The sequence below is a fragment of the Rhinatrema bivittatum genome, chromosome 3 (genome assembly GCF_901001135.1).
Source record: "Rhinatrema bivittatum chromosome 3, aRhiBiv1.1, whole genome shotgun sequence".
Taxonomy (NCBI): domain Eukaryota; kingdom Metazoa; phylum Chordata; class Amphibia; order Gymnophiona; family Rhinatrematidae; genus Rhinatrema; species Rhinatrema bivittatum.
In genome coordinates this window covers 251,665,087-251,684,111 of record NC_042617.1, presented here as the reverse complement: position 1 = coordinate 251,684,111, position 19,025 = coordinate 251,665,087, and the positions used below count along the sequence as shown (strand labels likewise).

The following is a 19,025-nucleotide window of genomic DNA, read 5'->3' as shown; positions in this document are numbered from 1 at the left end:
ACGGGAGTGGTGCCACGAGATTGGAGAGGTGCGGTTGTGATCCCTCTTTACAAGGGTGGTAACCAAGAGGAAGCTGGAAACTAGGGATGTGCAGCCAGAAAGTATTCGTTGCATTTGGGATACATATTCGTCATTGGGTGTATTCGTTGCATTCGTGCAATGGCGCCCCGATACATTGATATATGCATTCGTTTTCCGGTTCCCATTAAAGTTGATGGGGGAAGGATTTGCAGCCTATTTTTGGCTGCAGAATTGGGGTTTTATTATCAATTTTGATGAAACTTCTGGGGAGCAATCATCAGAACAACAAAAGAGCTCCAAGGTACTTAGACTGTGGCAAAGTGGCACCAAAGTGGCATGAATAGCCTAAGGCACTGTAAAGGAGCAAAGGGGTACCAGAAGTGGCAAGAGTGCTTTAACAGAGGCACAAAGCAGCAGCGAGAGTGTCAAAAACACACCACAGCTTCAAAACAGAGCACCGATAACAGTTGCATGAACCCTCGAAGGCAGCACGACAGGCAAAGCGGCAAGACAAGTGGCATCGACATCCTACAGCACAATGAAGGGGGAACATAGCAAGCAGAAAGACTAGCATCAACACACTGAGGAACCATGATAGTGGCAAGAACACCACAAGGAGATGACTGAGTCATCTGGTGATTGGCAGCAAAGCAGAGTGGCAGAAAGTTGATAGGGGCAAGATAGGCTGGCAGAGCTGAGGTAGTCAGGTCGCTGTGGTGTTGATAAGGGAAAGACAAGGGAGCAAGAAAAGATGAGGCTCAACATGTGGCGGGACTGTCAACTGGGCATATTGTGCACCTGACCCGTCTTGAAACAGGGACCAGGGAGTCTAACACAGGTGCTAGGACCTGAAACATGATGAACTATGCCTGGGTGGGGTGGAGCATCTGCGGGTGCAGATTTTGGTGGTAGTAGCAAATATTCAAACAAGAGCCCTGGGGAGAGTTCCCTTTCCTTTGCGCAGGAAAGGGCTCCATAGAATGGGTTCGCCCCTAGAGTGGGGTATTTCCATTGGCAGCCAGTGAGCTCTCACTGGTCTTTTACAATCTGGTGGAGTTAGCAGATATACAAACGAGAATTTTCAAGTGCCTCCTCTGCCAGTCCCAATCACTCAACTACATCTAGTTTTCCCTGCCATTATGGATTTAATGTCACTGCCTAGTGCCTACCCACTGCCCATTGTCATGGTGCCTTGCTATACACTAATGTAACGTGTATGGTGTGCACACACACGTAGCTTGCTTGTAAGCACAAAAGAGGCAGACTGGGCACTTGACTGCACAGACCGTCCCAATAATAAAGTTCAGTCTGTTAAACTACCCACTGCCCACTGTCACAGTGCCTTGCTATGCACTAATGTAACGTGTGTGGTGAGCACACACACACGCAGCTTGCTTGTAAGCACAAAAGAGGCAGACCGTCCCAATAATAAAGTTCAGTCTGTTAAACTACCCACTGCCCACTATTACGGTGCCGTGCTATGCACTAATTAACGTATGTGGTGTGCACACACACGCAGCTTGCTTGTAAGCACAAAAGAGGCAGACTGGACACTTGACTGTACAGATCGTCCCAATAATAAAGTTCAGTCTGTTAAACTACCCACTGCCCACTGAAGCCCAGTGCACAGAGAGACTAAGTGACTTGAATTAAACAAACTCAGTTTAAAAAAGCTGGAATTGTTGGCACACCAGGAAAATGGATGAAAATATATCTCTCCCAGCCACAACACCCTAATGGCGCTTGTTTGCAGAGTAGCCCAGCAGAGGGTGAATGAAAAAAAATGGCACTGCTAGCTGCTTCTCTCTGTGGCACAGCGTCTCAGTCAGATCACCTAAATAATAAACTGCTTCAAACAAACACAAACAGGGCTAGCTGGGCACAGACACTGCAGCCAAATAAAGAATAATTAGCTTTTTTTCTCTTTCCTAACTAGCAAAAATTGCTCTCAATGCAGCCTACTTCCACAAAGCCCACCTCCCCACACCACCCCTGCAAAGAAAGTGCGTGGCATGCCTCGTGCTGAAGTATATATAGTGCTTGCTCATCAGTAAAATCCTCAGAGAGCACTTGGCTGCATTCAGTGCATTTAACAAAATGTCAGCGCAGATAAGCTGCATTCTGGTATCCATGCCAACCTATTCGACCCTTTCCTGTGAGTCACTGTGACTCACAGGAAAGGGTCAGACAGGTTGGCATGGATACCGGAATACAGGGTATGGGGTAGATTTTAAAAAAGGGCGCCCTCGCGTACTTTTGTAGGCGCATCAGGCGCAAACACAACTTCCACACAACTTCTAGGCCTCACCCTTTTCTCTTTAAGCCTCTTCAATGCTCAATCCCTTACGAAAAAGTCTGTAATATTGAATGACTACCTCATCGATGTAAAACCGGAGATATGTGCAATTACGGAAACATGGTTAAAACCAGCAGACACAGCAATAATTAATCAACTACCTACAGAGGCGTACGACTTCTTCTCGCTACCTCGTCATAAAAAAAAGGGAGGAGGCATTCTTCTAGCAACTAAAAAGGACCTCAGATTCTCGCTACAGCAATCCAATTCCAACTCAAAACTTGAATTCGGCTTCTTCACCTCAGACAAACTACAAATCCTTCTCGTATATACACCCCCAGGACTCTTGGAATCAGATGCCTCACCACTGGTTGAATTAACCTCTTCCCTCATCAACTTTGACTCACCAGCCATCATTCTAGGGGATTTCAACATGCACGTTGATAACCCTACCCCATCACCTAACTGTGAAACTCTCCTCACCGCTCTCACAGCGCTAGGCTTCACTCAAATAGTTAATAAACCTACCCACAAAGCCGGCCACACGTTAGACCTGATCTTCGTTAACACGGCAATCAAGCCAGTTTCTACACCTAATTGCACAAAGGTCCCGTGGTCAGATCACTATCTCATAACTACTTCATTCTCTATAAAAGATACCAACCCGGCTCGCATTCCTTTGCCCTCCTTCAAATACAGGAAAACTTGCTCCCATGAAGACCTTAATAATCACCTATCTCCACTACTCCACCAACTGGACCTTACAGATCCGAACGCAGCACTTCGATCATGGAACACAATCACCGAAACTATAGCCAACAAGCTATGCCCTCTTATTACAAAAAAACCACACCAGAATTCCTCCAAAAGACAGCCATGGTTCTCAGCAGAATTAAGAAAGCTCAAACTCCAACTAAGACAAAATGAGGCTAAATGGCGCAAAAACCCAGGAACCATCACCCTTTCAATCTACAAATCATCTCTGCATCAATACAAATCAAACACCCTAAGATCCAAGAGGGACTACTACGCCTCGAAGATACACGACCTTATTTTCGATGCCAAAGCCCTCTTCAGCTATGTAGCCAACCTTACACAAGTAAACCAACCAGAGATTACACATGACCAAGCTCAATCAAAAGCAGAAGAACTAGCTCTTTTCTTCAACAACAAAATCAATACTCTCCTATCGCAGCTCCCCACGAACCCCACTGTTCCACTAACTACTCCTCAACCCTCAATCAACTACACTCGGTTAGAAGAACTTGACACAACTTCATCCGCTGAAATCCAAGGAATTCTTAGGAAAATGAAACCATCCTCTCATCCCTCGGATCACATCCCAACCAAACTACTACTAGCAATCCCAGAATCTATCTCCAAATCCCTGGCAGACATCATAAATTGCTCCCTCACACAAGGACTCTACCCGGACAACCTCAAACTTGCCTCACTCAAACCCCTTCTCAAAAAACCAAATCTCGACCCAAACGATCCTAACAATTTCAGACCGATAGCTAACCTCCCATTCTTAGCCAAAATAATGGAAAAATTGGTAAATTCACGACTCTCAAACCACATTGAAGACAACAACCTTCTATTTCCATCACAATACGGATTCCGTAAAACCTTAAGCACGGAAGCCCTCCTCATCTCTATGACTGACCACATCATCCTAGGCTTAGACAAAGGACAAGCCTTCCTTTTGATACTACTCGACCTCTCGTCTGCATTTGATACGGTCAATCACTCCCTTCTCATCAACCAATTATCAGCCATAGGTATTTCAGGCACTGCCCTATCATGGTTCAGAACCTTCCTCAGCAACAGAGGTTATAAGGTCAAGATTCATAATAAAGAATCCTCTCTACACCCCGCAGCCGTAGGAGTCCCTCAGGGCTCATCCCTGTCTCCTACCTTGTTTAACATTTATCTGTTACCCTTATGTAAACTTCTCACTGACCTCAATCTCAAACATTTTCTCTACGCTGACGATATTCAGGTCCTGATCCCCATCGAAGAATCGCTCGCAAAAACAATGTTGCACTGGGAATCCTGCCTCCAAAATATCAAACAACTTCTTACAAGTCTCAACCTGATACTAAATTCATCAAAAACGGAACTTCTACTCATCACTCCAGAAAACAGCTCCATCACATACACTCATCCTACCGTACCAAGCACTACACAAGTGAGAGATCTAGGAGTTCAAATTGACAATCACCTAAACCTGAAAGCTAACATCAACAAAACCACCAGAGACTGCTTTTACAAGCTCCAAGTGCTGAAAAGAATACGACCTCTCTTCCACACACATGACTTCAGAACGATCCTACAATCAATCATTTTCGCAAAGCTGGACTATTGCAACACCATCATGCTTGGTCTCCCTTCATCACACACCAAACCATTACAAATGGTACAAAATGCCTCCGCCCGTATACTCACCAACACCAGGAGAAGAGAACACATAACACCTATCTTGATGGACCTCCATTGGCTGCCCATCCACTTCAGAATAATCTACAAGGCCATTCTCACCATTTTCAAAAACATCCATCAATTAGCCCCAATCGATCTCCATATTCCCCTCCGATTACACCATTCCACAAGACCGACAAGAGATGCTTACAAAGGATCACTTCAAGTACCTCCAGCCAAGACTACCAGACACATCACGCTTAGAGATCGGGCATTCTCCACAGCCGGTCCAACATTATGGAACTCCATTCCCCCGGATCTTAGAATGGAACCCAACATCTCAACATTCAAGATAAGACTCAAAACGTGGCTGTTCACGCAGGCCTTTCCTAACTCCAACCCCATCTAATCCCCCTTCATGCAACAAGCTCCGCTAGTATTAGCGTTAATAGCCACCTCTCACAATGTTATTTATACATATATTTTACTATCTAATCTTCATTTCCCTTCTCATTCCAAGTTATTGTTTTCCTTGTTATATGTAACTGCTTTTCTGCACTTTTGTTAAATGGTAAAGTTTCACCCTTGTTTCTTGTGAACCAGCATGATGGGACCACCGTCTTGAATGTTGGTATATAAAAAACTTAAATAAATAAATAAAAATAAAATAAATGTAGATTACAAACTGGTTGACTGATAGGAGACAGCGTGTAATGGAGGCTGTCACCTACTCTGAAGAGAGAACCGTGTTAAGCAGAGTGCCAAATGGAATGATTTTGGGACCGATACTGTTCAATATCTTTGTGAGTGACATTGTGGAAGGAATAGAAAAAGTTTGTCTATTGGCTGTTGATACGAAGATCTGCAACAGAGTGGACATGACTGAAGGAGAGAGAATGAAACTGATTTAAGAAAGCTTGAAGAGTGGTTGAAGATTTGGCAGCTGGGATTCAATGCCAAGAAGTGCTGAGTCATGCATCTGGGGTGTGGTAATCTGAAAGAGCTGTATTTGATGGAGAGTGAAACACTTATGTGCACGGACCAAGAGAGAAACCTTGGGGTAATAGTATCTGGTGATCTGAAGATGGCAAGCAATGTGACAAGGCATTAGTTAAAGCGACAAGAATACTGAGCTGCATAGAGAGAATAACCAGCAGGAAAAGGAGGTGATATTGCCTTTGTACCTGTCCTTGTGAGGCCTCACCTGGAGTACTATGTTCAGTTCTAGAGATGTATCTCAAATAGGATAGAGACAGGATGGAGGCAGTCCAGACAAGGGTGAACATAATGGTGTAGGGTTTGTACTGGAAGACATATGAGGAGAGGCTGAAAGATCTAAATATATATATCCTGGAAGAGAGGAGGTGCAGAAGAGATATCATACAGACCCTCAGATACTTGACAGGTTTTAATGATGCACAAAATTTGAACATTTTCCTTCAGAAAGGAAACAGTAGAACTAGGGACAACTCAGAACCAACATCAGGAAATATTTATTCACAGAGAGAGTGTTGGATGCTTAGAATGCCCTTATGAAGCAGGTGAAGAAAAATAAAAAGTCATTGAATTCAAAAGGGCATGGGATACACACTGTGGATCCTTAAATGTTAGAGGACGGAAATTAAGAAGAGGGTGTGATGGGGTAACCTGCACAGAGCAGCAGTTATTACCCTGAACAGAAAACATGGGGATTACTACTCTCAAATAATAGCCTTGATGCTTTTGACATAACATCGTGCTCTGCTTTGATGGCGGGGGGTGGACAGAACTGGATAGGGACAACAACCAACATGGGCCCTGACTTTTAAGGTCTGAGATACTAGCACTAAGGGAAAAAGCACAGAATGACTTCTATGGCCAGGTCCTAAAGCAAAGAATGTCAAGTGGCATTGTCTGAATTAACAAGTAGACATAAGGGAAAAATCAGAGGATAGCGTCTATGGCCAAGTCCCAAAGCAAAGAACATCAAGCAGCATTTTCTGAATTATCAAGAAAATTTATGGGTTTGACAGTTGCTTGGTTTTGATTGATTATAAATATTAGTACTTTTATCATAAGGCTTGGGGATAACTACATGGAGCGGCAGTTACTACCTTTGAGAGAAATATGAGGATATCCTGCAAGGAGCAATGGATAGTACTATAAGAAGCTTGCTGGGCAGACTGTATGGGCCATCTGGTCCTTTTTTGCCATCATTATGTTAATTAAAACTAATAATGATTTTAAAAATTCTCCACTTTCTATTTCTGGTAGCTTTTGTTTTCCACTCACCCTGAGACTGTCATAAATTAGTTGGGGGGGGGGGGGGAGGGCACACAAACTTTCTTCTGTTATATATAAACAGATGGTACATCACACACACACTTGCATCCACACTCACTCACACATATACACCGTCCACTCACTCTCACTCATTATTTCTCTCACACACATACACACACACATCCATGAACTCACTCTCTCTTTCTCGCATACACAAACTCAGTGCTAGGCCTCTTTTTTTCTTTGCACCAAGGATGCTGAGGGGGCCTTCTCCTTTTTCTATGACTGACAGTGGGCGGCCGAATGTGCCACCAACCAGGGCATGCCTGCAGAAGCAAAAAGCAGCAGTGGGCACAGCAAGCAGAGAGAGCGCAGGAATGAACTGCCCTGCCATCTGATTTCCCCCACCCAGCTCGATGTAAAGCTCCCTCTACAGCTGGGGAAGACCAGCACCTTTTCCACTTCGCTAATCAACTGGGGGAAAAACTCCACAGCAGATAAGAAAATTCACAAATCTTGAAGGAATAAAATCCAGACTTATTTCCAGACATTTTAGCCCTCACTTTGTCTTCTGGACATGAAACGTAATATCCCTACACTCCGGAAGAAATTGGACAGTTGGCAACCTTAAGCCTGACGTGCCAGTCTCCTCCTGCTGGCCAGCCAGATTGAAGAAGAATATGCAGAGAGGAATGGGAGGGAAAGAGAGGAGATCAGTTGATCATATTAAGAGAGAGAGAATTTGAAGTGCCAGCAGGATGGTTTTGTAGCCCTCCTGCCAGTGAAAAAGGGGACCTTCTAGAACGGTAGGAAAGCATACTGGAGGAATGGATGGAAGAGGGGTATTAAAGCAATAAAACCCCTTGTGCTATCTGACCCTTTCACTTTGAGTCAGATAGCATGGGGGACTTTGAGATGCAGCTCAGGTACATGCTATAGAGTCACTCTCCATTTAGCATGTACCTTTTATCATGTGCATACACTGCATCTCATTAATTTAATGAATTGCTCAAAAAGTCAAATTTAGCTTGCATGCTAAACATTTTGGTGAGTTCAGATTAAGAAAATTATAATGTACATTTAAATGCATAGGCAGGAGTACACAAGATACACGAGTGAAGACAGGAGGTTTTACCAGGATAGAGGACAGCAGAATCTGGAAGAGAGAAAAGACTGGAGGAGTGGGAGAAACATGTTGGGTGATGGTGGGAGCGGGTAATGTCATAAAAAAGAAGAAAGCAGTGAAAAATAAAGAATATAAAAAGGGAGCTAAGTTAAATAGAGAAAAAGAAGTAATGAAATGGGAACATACAGCAGGGAACACAAGAAAAGGTTAACACTTTTATTTTTCAATTAAAGTGTTTAAAAGTACAAATATTTTCTATAAAATACATTTTGTGTTAATATTAGGTATGCTACTGTATGCAAATGTGCCACAATTTCAAAATCATTATAGAATTTTTTAACCCTTAGTACAGAAATCTATCCCTTCATTTCTGCATGGAAACTGGGTCTGTAAAAACATTCCCTGCATATTTTATTTATATCCCCCAATGTGCACAATCATAAATAATAACATATAAAAGCAAACAAATGTTGGATAAAATACAGAAACAAGTGATTATTAGTGAGCCATTAATAATCACTTATGTAGACTCTAAGATATACATCACCTTCCATACTTACTACAATGACAAAATCACATACAAATAATGAAATTGATAACAGATTGAACAAACCTGAATGTTTTAACATATGTGAGTATAACATCGGTAAAAAGAAGAAAAGTGTTATGATTGGGAAGGCCTTCATGGTACGATTACAATGATCATTCTAGTTTGTTATCCATCTTTATTCTTTGAAATTGCCTGAGTTCTGAAGTACATCTGCAGGTGTAAACAGAATTTCATAACCTCATCCACGTGATCTGAATTTCTGTCTCTTTGATTGTCTCTGAAAGTGCACAATCTGAAAAAGTCTTGTTGCAGTGCAGAGTGTAGACACTTCCTCTGAACTGTTTTCAGAATGTTCTGGACTTTTTGCGCAGCTTCACCATTGCAGAAAGTTTCTCCATTCCCTCCACCAGTCCAGCACCATTGATGGCACAGCAGCCCTGCACATGCCATTCATGTCCTCTCAGCTTGCTTAGCCCCAGCTCCTCTGCCAGCTCAAGGGGGCATCTGGCTCCAGGCAGATCCTGTTTGTTGGCGAGGACCACATAGGGTACACCCTTCATCTCATCATTTTCCAAGATAGCTTCCAGTTCCGATTTGGCTTCAATGAACCTTTCCGAGTCTGCACTGTCTACCACGAATATCAGACCATCCGTGTTGATGAAGTAATGTTTCCATAGGGTTCTGATCTTTTGTTGGCCACCAACATCCCAGACAGTGAAGGTCACATTCTTGATGGGCTCCACCGTTTCTACGTTGAAGCCGATGGTGGGGATAGTGGTGACCGTCTCATTTAACTTCAGTTTATAGATAATGGTAGTTTTACCAGCAGCATCCAGCCCCAGCAACAGGATCCGAGCATTCAAGCCATAGAAACCCATCACAGCTTCATGGATTCTGCTGAGTAGAAGACCCATGATGTCCTGCCAGTCTTCTCAGGGTTTCAGCTTTCTCTGGCGTTTTCTTTCTCTGGCTTCTGTGCTATCTCTAACCTGCTTTTCTGACTATATATAGAGCACAGTTAGCCTGACGTTGCTCTTTCCTAGTTTCACGTGCTGATATTTTGATGGCTCAGATTTCACTGCTGAGCTCCTATTGGCTAAACCTGCTTTCTCTTGTAGTAATTGCTGGGAGCCTAGAAAGAAGTATTTCCTTCTTAGCTGGACGTGCTGTGTTGGAAGGCACGCTGCTGGAAGTTCCAGCTGATTTATTTTTGGTACAGGCAGTTATGATGCAAGAGGAAGTGCATTCTTTGTCTACTGTATGTAGCAATACATATACAAACTGTCATACTAATAAAGTTTCTTACATTTGAATTGCAGCCGTCAGCGAACCCAGGGATTTAGTTTACTGAAAGCAGTACGTGAGTAGTGCTAATTACTGCAGTCGTATGCGGTAGATCAGGTGAAAGATATAAGAAACAGTGAGAAAGACAGAAGAAAAGATATAAGAAAACAGTGAGAAAGACAGAAGACAGTGAGAAAGACAGAAGAAAAGACAAATAATTACATCAAAGGTTTGAAAATATGTTTTTATGCTTTCCGACATATGAAATGTTGGAATGGTTTTTTTTTTTTTTTTTTAAGGGATCAGTATATCCTATCTGAAGGCATAACAATTCAAGGACAGAAATTCTCCAAATTTGTCATGCAAGAAGAAAATGTGAATATCTGGTATGAGTTTGAAAACAGAAACATTGGACCAGCAAGTTCAGAGAACTGAACCTCCCAAAAATATCCCTATTTTCTATGGAAAACAATTACGCAGAATGTTGATCAAATCTCACTTTTCCAGCAGTTTGGCCCATAGCAACAGAGGCAGACAGGTAAAAAAATAACTGAAGAACCTTCATCATACTTCCAAAGTACACACACCTACTGCTCATACACATGCCCATCCACATCCCCACCACCACCACACCCTGACCACACACACACACACACACACACACACACCTTTATTCATCTTTTCTCCACATACCCTCAACAACCCCAGCACATCTAGACACAAGAACTAGTGCTTCATAATCATAAGCCCTTATTCTCAATAAGCCAGAGTGCTTTTTTTTTTTTTTCTCATTTTTAACCCTTTCCCCCCTTCTGTCTAGCCTAGCCACAGCCAGGGGAAGCTCTATCATTAGGCAGAGTGAGGCAGCCTCCTCAGGTGGCAAAATTGAGGGTAGGCAGCAAGTGTCTTCCCCCAAAACACCCCTGCAGCAGTCATCTCACCTTGCATTCAGATATAAGACAAGATATTGATGTGTCTGTGGGATTCCCACACCCCGTACACAAGAAGAAGACCCCAGTGGTGGCAGCAGTGCTGCAAAATGATGACATGTCCATGGGGTTCCCGTACACCATGGATAGGAAGAAGACTCCAGCAGCAGCAGCAGCACTGCTAAATAATTAATGGGCTGTTGGGATTGCCAGGCCCTGTGGGCAGGAAGGCAACCTCACAGTGGTGCTGGGTGATGAACTGTGAGTGAGGTTCTCTTGTAAGCAAGAAGAAAACAAAGATCTGGTGGAGGAGGGTGTGACTGAGAGGCAGGAAGAGAAGGGAGGAGATAAGAGTAAATGTGAGGGAAGAGAAGAGAAGGGATTGAGTGAAAAAGGATGGAAGGAAGGGGTGAGTGTGAGGGTGGGAGGAAAGAAGGGAAGGATGGAAAGAGGAGGTGAGTTGGAAGGGTAGAGGGAAGTGAAAGCATGGGAGGAAAGGGAAGAAAAGAGAAGGGGTGAGTGAGAAGATGGGAGGGAAATGGAGAGTGAGAAGGGAGTTGAGGGAAGGAAGAAGATGAGTGAGGGAAGGGGTGAGAAGAAAGGGAGAAGACAGGGAAGGGATGAGTAAGTGAATGAGGGGATGAGAGGGAAGTGGGGTGAGTGGGAGAAAAGAAACGGGTGAGAGTGTGAGGGAAGTGAAGATGGGTGTGAGTGAGAAAGAAGGTGGAATGAGTGAACTGGAAGAGGGTAGTAATAGGAAAAATGCTGAAAAGGGTGGGAAGTAGAGAGGGAGCAACACTGTGGGGAGTAGTAAATGGGAGAGACTGCAGGGCCAGCAGAAGCACTAGGTGGCCACCTAGAGTGCTACAGTTTTAGGGGTGGCACAACAGGGCAGGACTGCAACAATTGAAACTCCTTGTTCATCTCGCCTGTGTGGGCCTGGAAGAGGAATTTGTGTCGTGGGCCTGAATGTGTGGGAAGAAGAAGGTGCTGGAGCATTTCTGGCTTGCATGACCAGAAGAAAGGAGGAGGAGGAGCAGTATCGGCCCATATCCTGGGAGGAAAGAGGAGTCTTGTCAGCTGCATGCGCTGAAGTTGTTGCTACTGCGTGTGCATTCTGGAGGAAGAGAATTGTTAACATGTGAGAGTGGATGAGTGAGAGTGTGTATGTATGAGAGTGAGGAAGAGTGTGTGAGAATGAGCGAGAGAGAGAGGGAGTATCTGTGCTCTCTAAGCTGCTTTCTTCACTGTATATAGTTAGAGTCCTTTCACCTTAATTTTAGGCTATCAAAGGAGCAGCTTCAGAACTGCTGATACAGCCTTTCAAGGCTTCCCAACATTGCTGGAAGAAAGAGCATGCCAAAGCACATGCTACTTATGTGGTATTTCAAGTCCCACCTCCCTCCCCAGACAAGTACCCACTATCTGGTTCCACCAATGTTGTATTTCAAGCCCCCTCCCACCACTGCTGGAAGCCAGAGTAGATGAAAGCACGTCCCACCATTCTTCTTGACCCTTGTGTAGATGCAGATGTGCTGTAGAGCATGGGAGCCACAGCATTTGCATGCAGGCATCCGGCCTAAGGAGGGATGAGGAGCACAGTTTGCTGCCTCTGACTGTAGGAATGGAGGAGAACACTGTTGCAGTTTGTGGGGAGGGGAGAAGATTCCTAGTGGATGGAATAGAAGAGCATGCTAGGCAGGAGATGGGTATGGAGAGAAGGAATGTTGCTGAGCAGGGGATGGAAGAAAAAAGCATTATAAGGCATTATTTTCAGCACCATTTGTCCAGTTACGTTCAGACTTAGCTGGGCAAATGGTAGGATTTGAAAATCTCCACTGGCTGACCACCTCCAAGTTATCTGGCTAAGTAGTTAGCCAGATAAAACAGCTGGATAACTTGGAGGCTTTCTGGGGGCATTTTTGGGTGGAATTAAGTTAGCCGGATAAGGTATCAGGCTAACTGCAATATTCAGAGTTAGCCCCAAGGATTTAGAAATTTCAGTTCTATGTGTATGTGTGTGAATGAGTGAACAAATGACAGTAAATTCTGTTTATTAAAATATTAATCTGCTTCATTTTTTATCTTTTGCCGTAGGTAAGCAGGAATGAATTAGCCCTGCTGTCTGGGAAGTCCTTCGGGAGGCCAGGTTGTGGAGCTTCTCTTAGCACATAGAGTTTTTATGTGAGTGCGCCTGCGTGTAGATTCCTGGGCAGCTCCCGGCTTGCCTCAGTCCTTGTCATCTGCACTTCCGGTCACACGCGGAGCTTGCTCTCTCTGAAAAAACCCCCCCCGAAGAAAGCCTCAATGCCGCGGCCGCCTGGCTTCAGATTTTGCCAATGCGGCTAGATCATGCCCGCGACCAATGGACACCTCCGATGCTACATCTGCCTCGGTCTGTACCATGATCAGGCCGCCTGCAGAGACTGTGGCTAAATGTCTTCTCGGGCCCAGTGACAACGGGTCGAGAGGATCACCAAACTCAAGGAGGCGGCGTTGGGCTCAGATGCCCCCAGTGCAAGGTCTGCCCAGTCATCTCCGAGACCCAGTCAAACCAGCCAGTCCTTCAAGCACAGAAGGGCCTCCTCTGCCCCCATCACCTTGACGCAGGGAGCTTCCGGAGATGTGTTGCTGCTACCCATGCGGTCGCCGGCGCCAGTGATCACCGACCTACTGACACACCATCACGATGCACTACGCACTGGTGTAGGTGCATCATAGCATCGGATGCACAACCACGCATCGAAGCATGCCTCCAAGCATAAAAAGGCGTTGACACACCAATGCAAAACGGTGCCAGGCCTGACGCCATTGATGCATGTCTCATCCTGGAACCTCACGCAACCCACTCGCCAAGCCTCCAGCAGTGGGAGATCAGGGCGCCAAGGAACATCCAGACCGGGCTCCGCTCCTGGACCCACTAGACTCCAACATGGGCCCCGCCTCTGATGAAGAGTCCACAGGATCCTCCAGATCTTCCCGGATCTACTTGGGCTTGTCCTCCACCTCCCATCGCAAGCACCATACATCACACCTATGGGACAAGCGATCCCCTGCAGAAGCTCCGATAGGGTCTTGTCCTCGGGGTCCAGACTCCGACATTCTTCTGGTGGCAATACCACCACAGGGTACCCACAAGAATCCAACGCCTATCGTCCAGAACACCTTGGCTTCCCAGGCCATGTCCCAGATCTCCATGATTTTGTCCCATTTCCTCTTGACGGTGGAGCAGCAAGGCACAGACAGGTGCTCCATCGGGGCACGGCCCCCTACCCTTTTCAAGGCTCCACAGTCACCACAGGACAGCCTCAGCCCGGAACCCCATTCTGTCAGCCCACCCTCCCACGGCTCCCCAACCAGGGAAGGCTCACCTCATCAGCCTCCATCCACCTCACTGGGCTCCTCAACTGGCTACTGGTCGGATCCCCCAGAGGAACAACCTGAGCCGGTCTCCCCCCTGGAGGATCTTTCTTATTCGAAGTTCGTGGAGAAGGTAGAGACCCGGCTAAACACTGAAACCAGGAAGATACCAGTCCCCTGGCCAGAGATCCTCGGCATACTAAAACATTTTTTAGGTGCCGTTGGAGCCCACAGCTTTACCCTCACATACTGTCTTAGATGTAGTGATGACCAGAGCGTGGGAGTCTCCCTTCGCTGGGCTACTGCCATCCTGCAAGACTGACCTCAAATTCTGCATGCGGCAATCGCCCTTCTATAATGTCCTGCAGCTTCCTCATGCTTTGGTTGTCATTGAATCGGCCATGCAAAGAGCTAAAAAGACAGGGCTGCACTCCAACAGCCCTCCAGGGAAAGATTGCAAGTACCTGGGTGACTTTGGCAAGCAGGCCTTTCAGTCCGGCATGCTTAATGCAAAGATCCAACAGCACCAATTTTAAGCACTCAGTATCTATACGAGTGCTTGCAATCACTAAAGCCTTTTCTACAAGAGTTTTCATTGGATAACCACCCGCCTGACCAGTTCCATGACCTGGAGAAAGGCCTCCAGCACTTGCTCCATACAACTACAAGGCCTTTGACACATATGCCTGAACCACAGGGAATGCCATTGCAGCCCGACGTCTCGCATGTCTCAGCACCAGTGCAATCAGAGAAGATGTGCACAAAAAGTTAGCGGACCTCTCATGTCTTCCTGACAACCTTTTTGGGAACAAGTTGCGTGAAATAGTGGCAACGCTTAAAGAGCAAAAGTGGCCGTTATGTCGCTGATGACGCCCTCGAATCCTGCATCAACCAGACGTTACTATCCTGGGTACAGGAAATCTTACTTCCAAAGGAGTACTTACAGGCCATACCCTTCCTTCCGCTCACAGCCTTATCCACCGGCCCAGACACAGCCACCCCAACAGCGGCCAAACCGCTCATATCAACGTCCCCCACAGCAATCATGTCCTCAAGGTTTTTAGAGATGGCAGGGCCACCTCTACCGCTACCAGTGGGAAGGAGACTTTCTTATTTTCTCACTTCATGGGAAGCGAGCACCTCTGACCGTTGGGTGCTCAAGATAATCAAGGAAGGCTACTCTCTAAACTTCAAGTCCATACCATCTCTTCCTCATGTTACGTACAAAACAGGTCGACTCACTAAGCAGCAAATCCCTGAAAGAAGAGGTCAACAAGCTGCTTCTTTATTGGTCCATCCGCAGAGTCCCTGCCACCCAGTATCATCAAGGATTCTTCTCCCAATACTTCCTTATTCCCAAGAAATAAGGAAGCCTGCATCCCATCCTGAACCTCTGATCTCTCAACAAGTTCCTGACCCAGGAGAAATTCAAGATGACTTCCCTCAACTCCATCCTGCCCTTCCTCCGCCCCAACAATTGGATGTTTTCGCTCGACCTCAAGGATGCTTAATCCCATATCCCTATGCACCTTGTGTCATGGCGATACCTATGTTTTCAGGCCAATGGATGCCACTTCCAATACAAAGTGCTCCTCTTTGGCCTCTCCTCAGCCCCGAGGGTCTTCACAAAATGTCTAGCGGTAGCTGTGGCCCATCTCTGGAAACAGGGGAACCAGCTGTTTCCTTACCTCGAAGACTGGTTACTAGTCGCCCCCAATCCTCCCACCTTATGCAACAACCTACTGACGACCATCTGCTGCTTGGACAATCTGGGATTGCTCATCAATTATGAGAAATCCAATCTGCAACTCTCTCAGGCCCTGCAGTTTATTGGGGCCTGCATCAACACGGCACTGGACAAAGCCTTCCTTCTAGAAACCAGGTCTCGCACCCTCTGGACCCTGGCAGCTCATCTCTGGAGAGCCACCAATGCCTCCGCTCAACAAATCTTGACAATCTTAGGTCACATGGCAGCGCCTATCTATGTAGTTCCGCGCATTTGCCTACACATGTGCCGACTGCAGTGGAGCTTGAAGTCACAGTGGCACTAATTCCAGCACCCTCCTATCCAGCCAAGTCGTCCTCATGCACAGTGGGCTTAGCCACCACTTAAAGTGGTGGCTAAGCCCAGTGATGCTCACTGCGGGAGTGCTCCTCCACCCCCCTGCACATCACATAGTTCTCACCACCAATGCATTGAACAGTGGATGGGGCACCCACCTAGCCCAGCTTCAGAATCAGGGCCTATGGTCCGCTTGGGAGCAGGTGCAGCAAATCAACCTCCTGGAGTTTTGAGCCATTGGCAACACACTCCACACCTTCCCTCGTTCGGGGAAAGACAGTAATGATCCACACAGACAACCAAGTCGCAATGTTTTACTTCAACAAGGAAGGAGAGTCCACTTCTTGGATGTTGTGCAAGGAAGTGGTTCAGATCACCACCCGGCTCCATCGTTTAACCCAGGGGATCGGGTGTGGCTCAGCATCCGCCACATTCGTCTTCGAGTTTCTTCTATGAGGCTGGCTCCAAGACGCATTGTTACGTGCACCGGCCGCAGCAGATCCGCGGCTCGGCTCCCTCACCTCTTTCAAAGTAATCCAGTGCCTGGTCCCTCGTCTCTGGCGGCTGTGGGCTGCCAGCTCCATCCTCGGGCCACCCTTCGTGCCTCCAGATCTGCTTCTGCTCCTGGTGCTCCGCATCGGGCCTCTCTGCATGGCCTGCAGAGAGATGCCGTTCAACCAGTGCCGCACCCCTCCCTAGGCAAGTGCGCACAGCCAGACCTTAAGTAGGGCCCGCGGTGGGAACCTAGCCACAGGCCCCGGATGATGACATCAGTGGAGTTCCGGTATATAAGGCCGGGCCCCGCTTCCTCAGATTGCCTTTGCAACAGGTCCCCTCGCTTGTTGAGTGCTCATTGCTTCTGCTGTTCCTGGTTCCTGATCCTGAGTATCCTTGTTCTTGTTTCCTCGTTCCTGTGTTCCTGCTCCTTCTTCTTCCCTTTGGACTGCTGACCTGGTTTGACCTCTGCATTGCCTGACTACTCCGTTGCTTCTCTCCATCTCCGGACCTCTGCATTGCCCGACTACTCCGTTGCCTGTCTCCAGCCCTGGACTTCTGCTTCGTCTGACGATGCACTTGCTTCTCTCCTCTTCCAGACCTCAGCTTTGCTTGCCACTGCTTCAAGATTGCCGCCAGCCCTGAACTCAGCTTGGTCAATGATGCCTCTTCAGTCCTTGTCCTGGATGTGGCTTATTCAGGCTTCAGCCTGCTTTTGCTCGGGCGCCCCCTGTCAGACTGTGTTCCTATTGGTGCCCAGGTCTGCAGGACTCTGTCTCATCCAGTACAGACTGATACTTGTTCCTGTTGCTGCCTCTGGGCTGACCTCGATCCTTCCATCGACAACCACCGACAGAGGCCACCTAAGTCCAGCCGGCCCCGGCACCCAAAGGCTCAACCCACGGGGAATGAGGGCTGGTATTGGTGAAGCACCAGCCGGCCTCCGTCCATCATCCCTCTCCGCCTGCCGATGGTGGAGACCCGTAGGATCCCTCCTACGGGTAGCGTCAACCCCACCTCGACCCAAGGGTCCACCTCCGGCGCAACAGTTTGCAAAGGCTATGGACTCGATGAAGCCGCGTGCCCTCCAGGCTATACCTGGCCTGTCCTTAAAGGTACAAGAACAGCAACAGTTTCTCGAGGCTCTGGCCTCTTCCCTAGAGCATCTGCATACATGGCTAGATGCCATGTCCAGCAACCCAGTTCCAGTGACGGCTTCCTCTTCGCCTCAGCCGTCTACTTCCTCTTCCAGATCCTTACTGTCCCTGCCAGCCCCGCCTCATTTAAACTGTGACTCCAAATTGTATAGAGGGTTCATTAACCAGTGCTACATGCAATTTGCTCTTCAACCCTTCATCTTTCAAGATGAACTAACCAAGGTCACCTTCATCTTGTTTCGCCTAGAAGGAAAGGTGCTGGCGTGGGCTTCTCCCTTATGGGAGCGATCGGACTCACTCCTACGGGAACTATCTCGGTTTGTGGCTGAGTTCCGGGGAACCTTTGATGATCCTGGGCGGCATGCTGTGGCAAGTATTAGCCTATTACACCTTCGGCAAGGCCAAAGAAGCCTTTTTGACTACACCATTGAATTCTGGACTTTAGCGTCTCAACTCGCTTGGCAGGAAGACTGCCTGGGAGCTATCTACCTGGACGGGCTCTCTCACAACTAAAGGATGAATTGGCAGCATGAGAATTGCTTCTCTCTCTCGAGGATCTTATCGATCTAACTGGCTGAATTGACCATCGTCTCCAAGAGCGTCACCGTGAGAATCAGATGCCCAAGAAACCCTCTTGGGTCCATTCTCACTCGCCCCCTGCTACCAACTCCACTACTGGTGGGACTTCTGCTTTGGCTAAGACAGACAAACCCATGCAATTGGGTCATGGGTGTCTGTCCTCAGAAGAGTACCTCTGGCAGAGACAAACAGGCCTGTATCTGTACTGCGGAGCACCTGGCTATCACCTACAGACTTGCCCAGTCCATTCTGGAAACTTCCTGGCCTAAGTTCAATTGGGGTCCTGAACTTGGGCACAACATCTTCGGCCCCTCAACTATCCATGCCTATTACTATCATCTGGGACTCTGGATCGTTTCCTATCCTTGCTCTGGTAGATTCCGGAGCAGGTGGTAACTTTATTCTTAAAGATTTAGATCAACTCTTGGGTATCAATACCCATCCTCTTGTGACTTCCTTGTGCATTGCTTCAATCTATGGAGA

The 19,025-nt window shown here is 47.0% G+C and overlaps 1 protein-coding gene across 1 annotated transcript; it reads right to left on the bottom strand.

Annotated features, from left to right (window-relative positions):
- Nucleotides 1-8,347: 8,347 nt before the first annotated feature.
- Nucleotides 8,348-9,836, bottom strand: LOC115087352 (ADP-ribosylation factor-like). The gene has a single exon (XM_029594461.1). The coding sequence runs from the start codon at nucleotides 9,588-9,590 to the stop codon at nucleotides 9,021-9,023; it is 570 nt and encodes a 189-aa protein (XP_029450321.1). The 5' UTR covers nucleotides 9,591-9,836; the 3' UTR covers nucleotides 8,348-9,020.
- Between the last annotated feature and the right edge of the window lie 9,189 nt (nucleotides 9,837-19,025).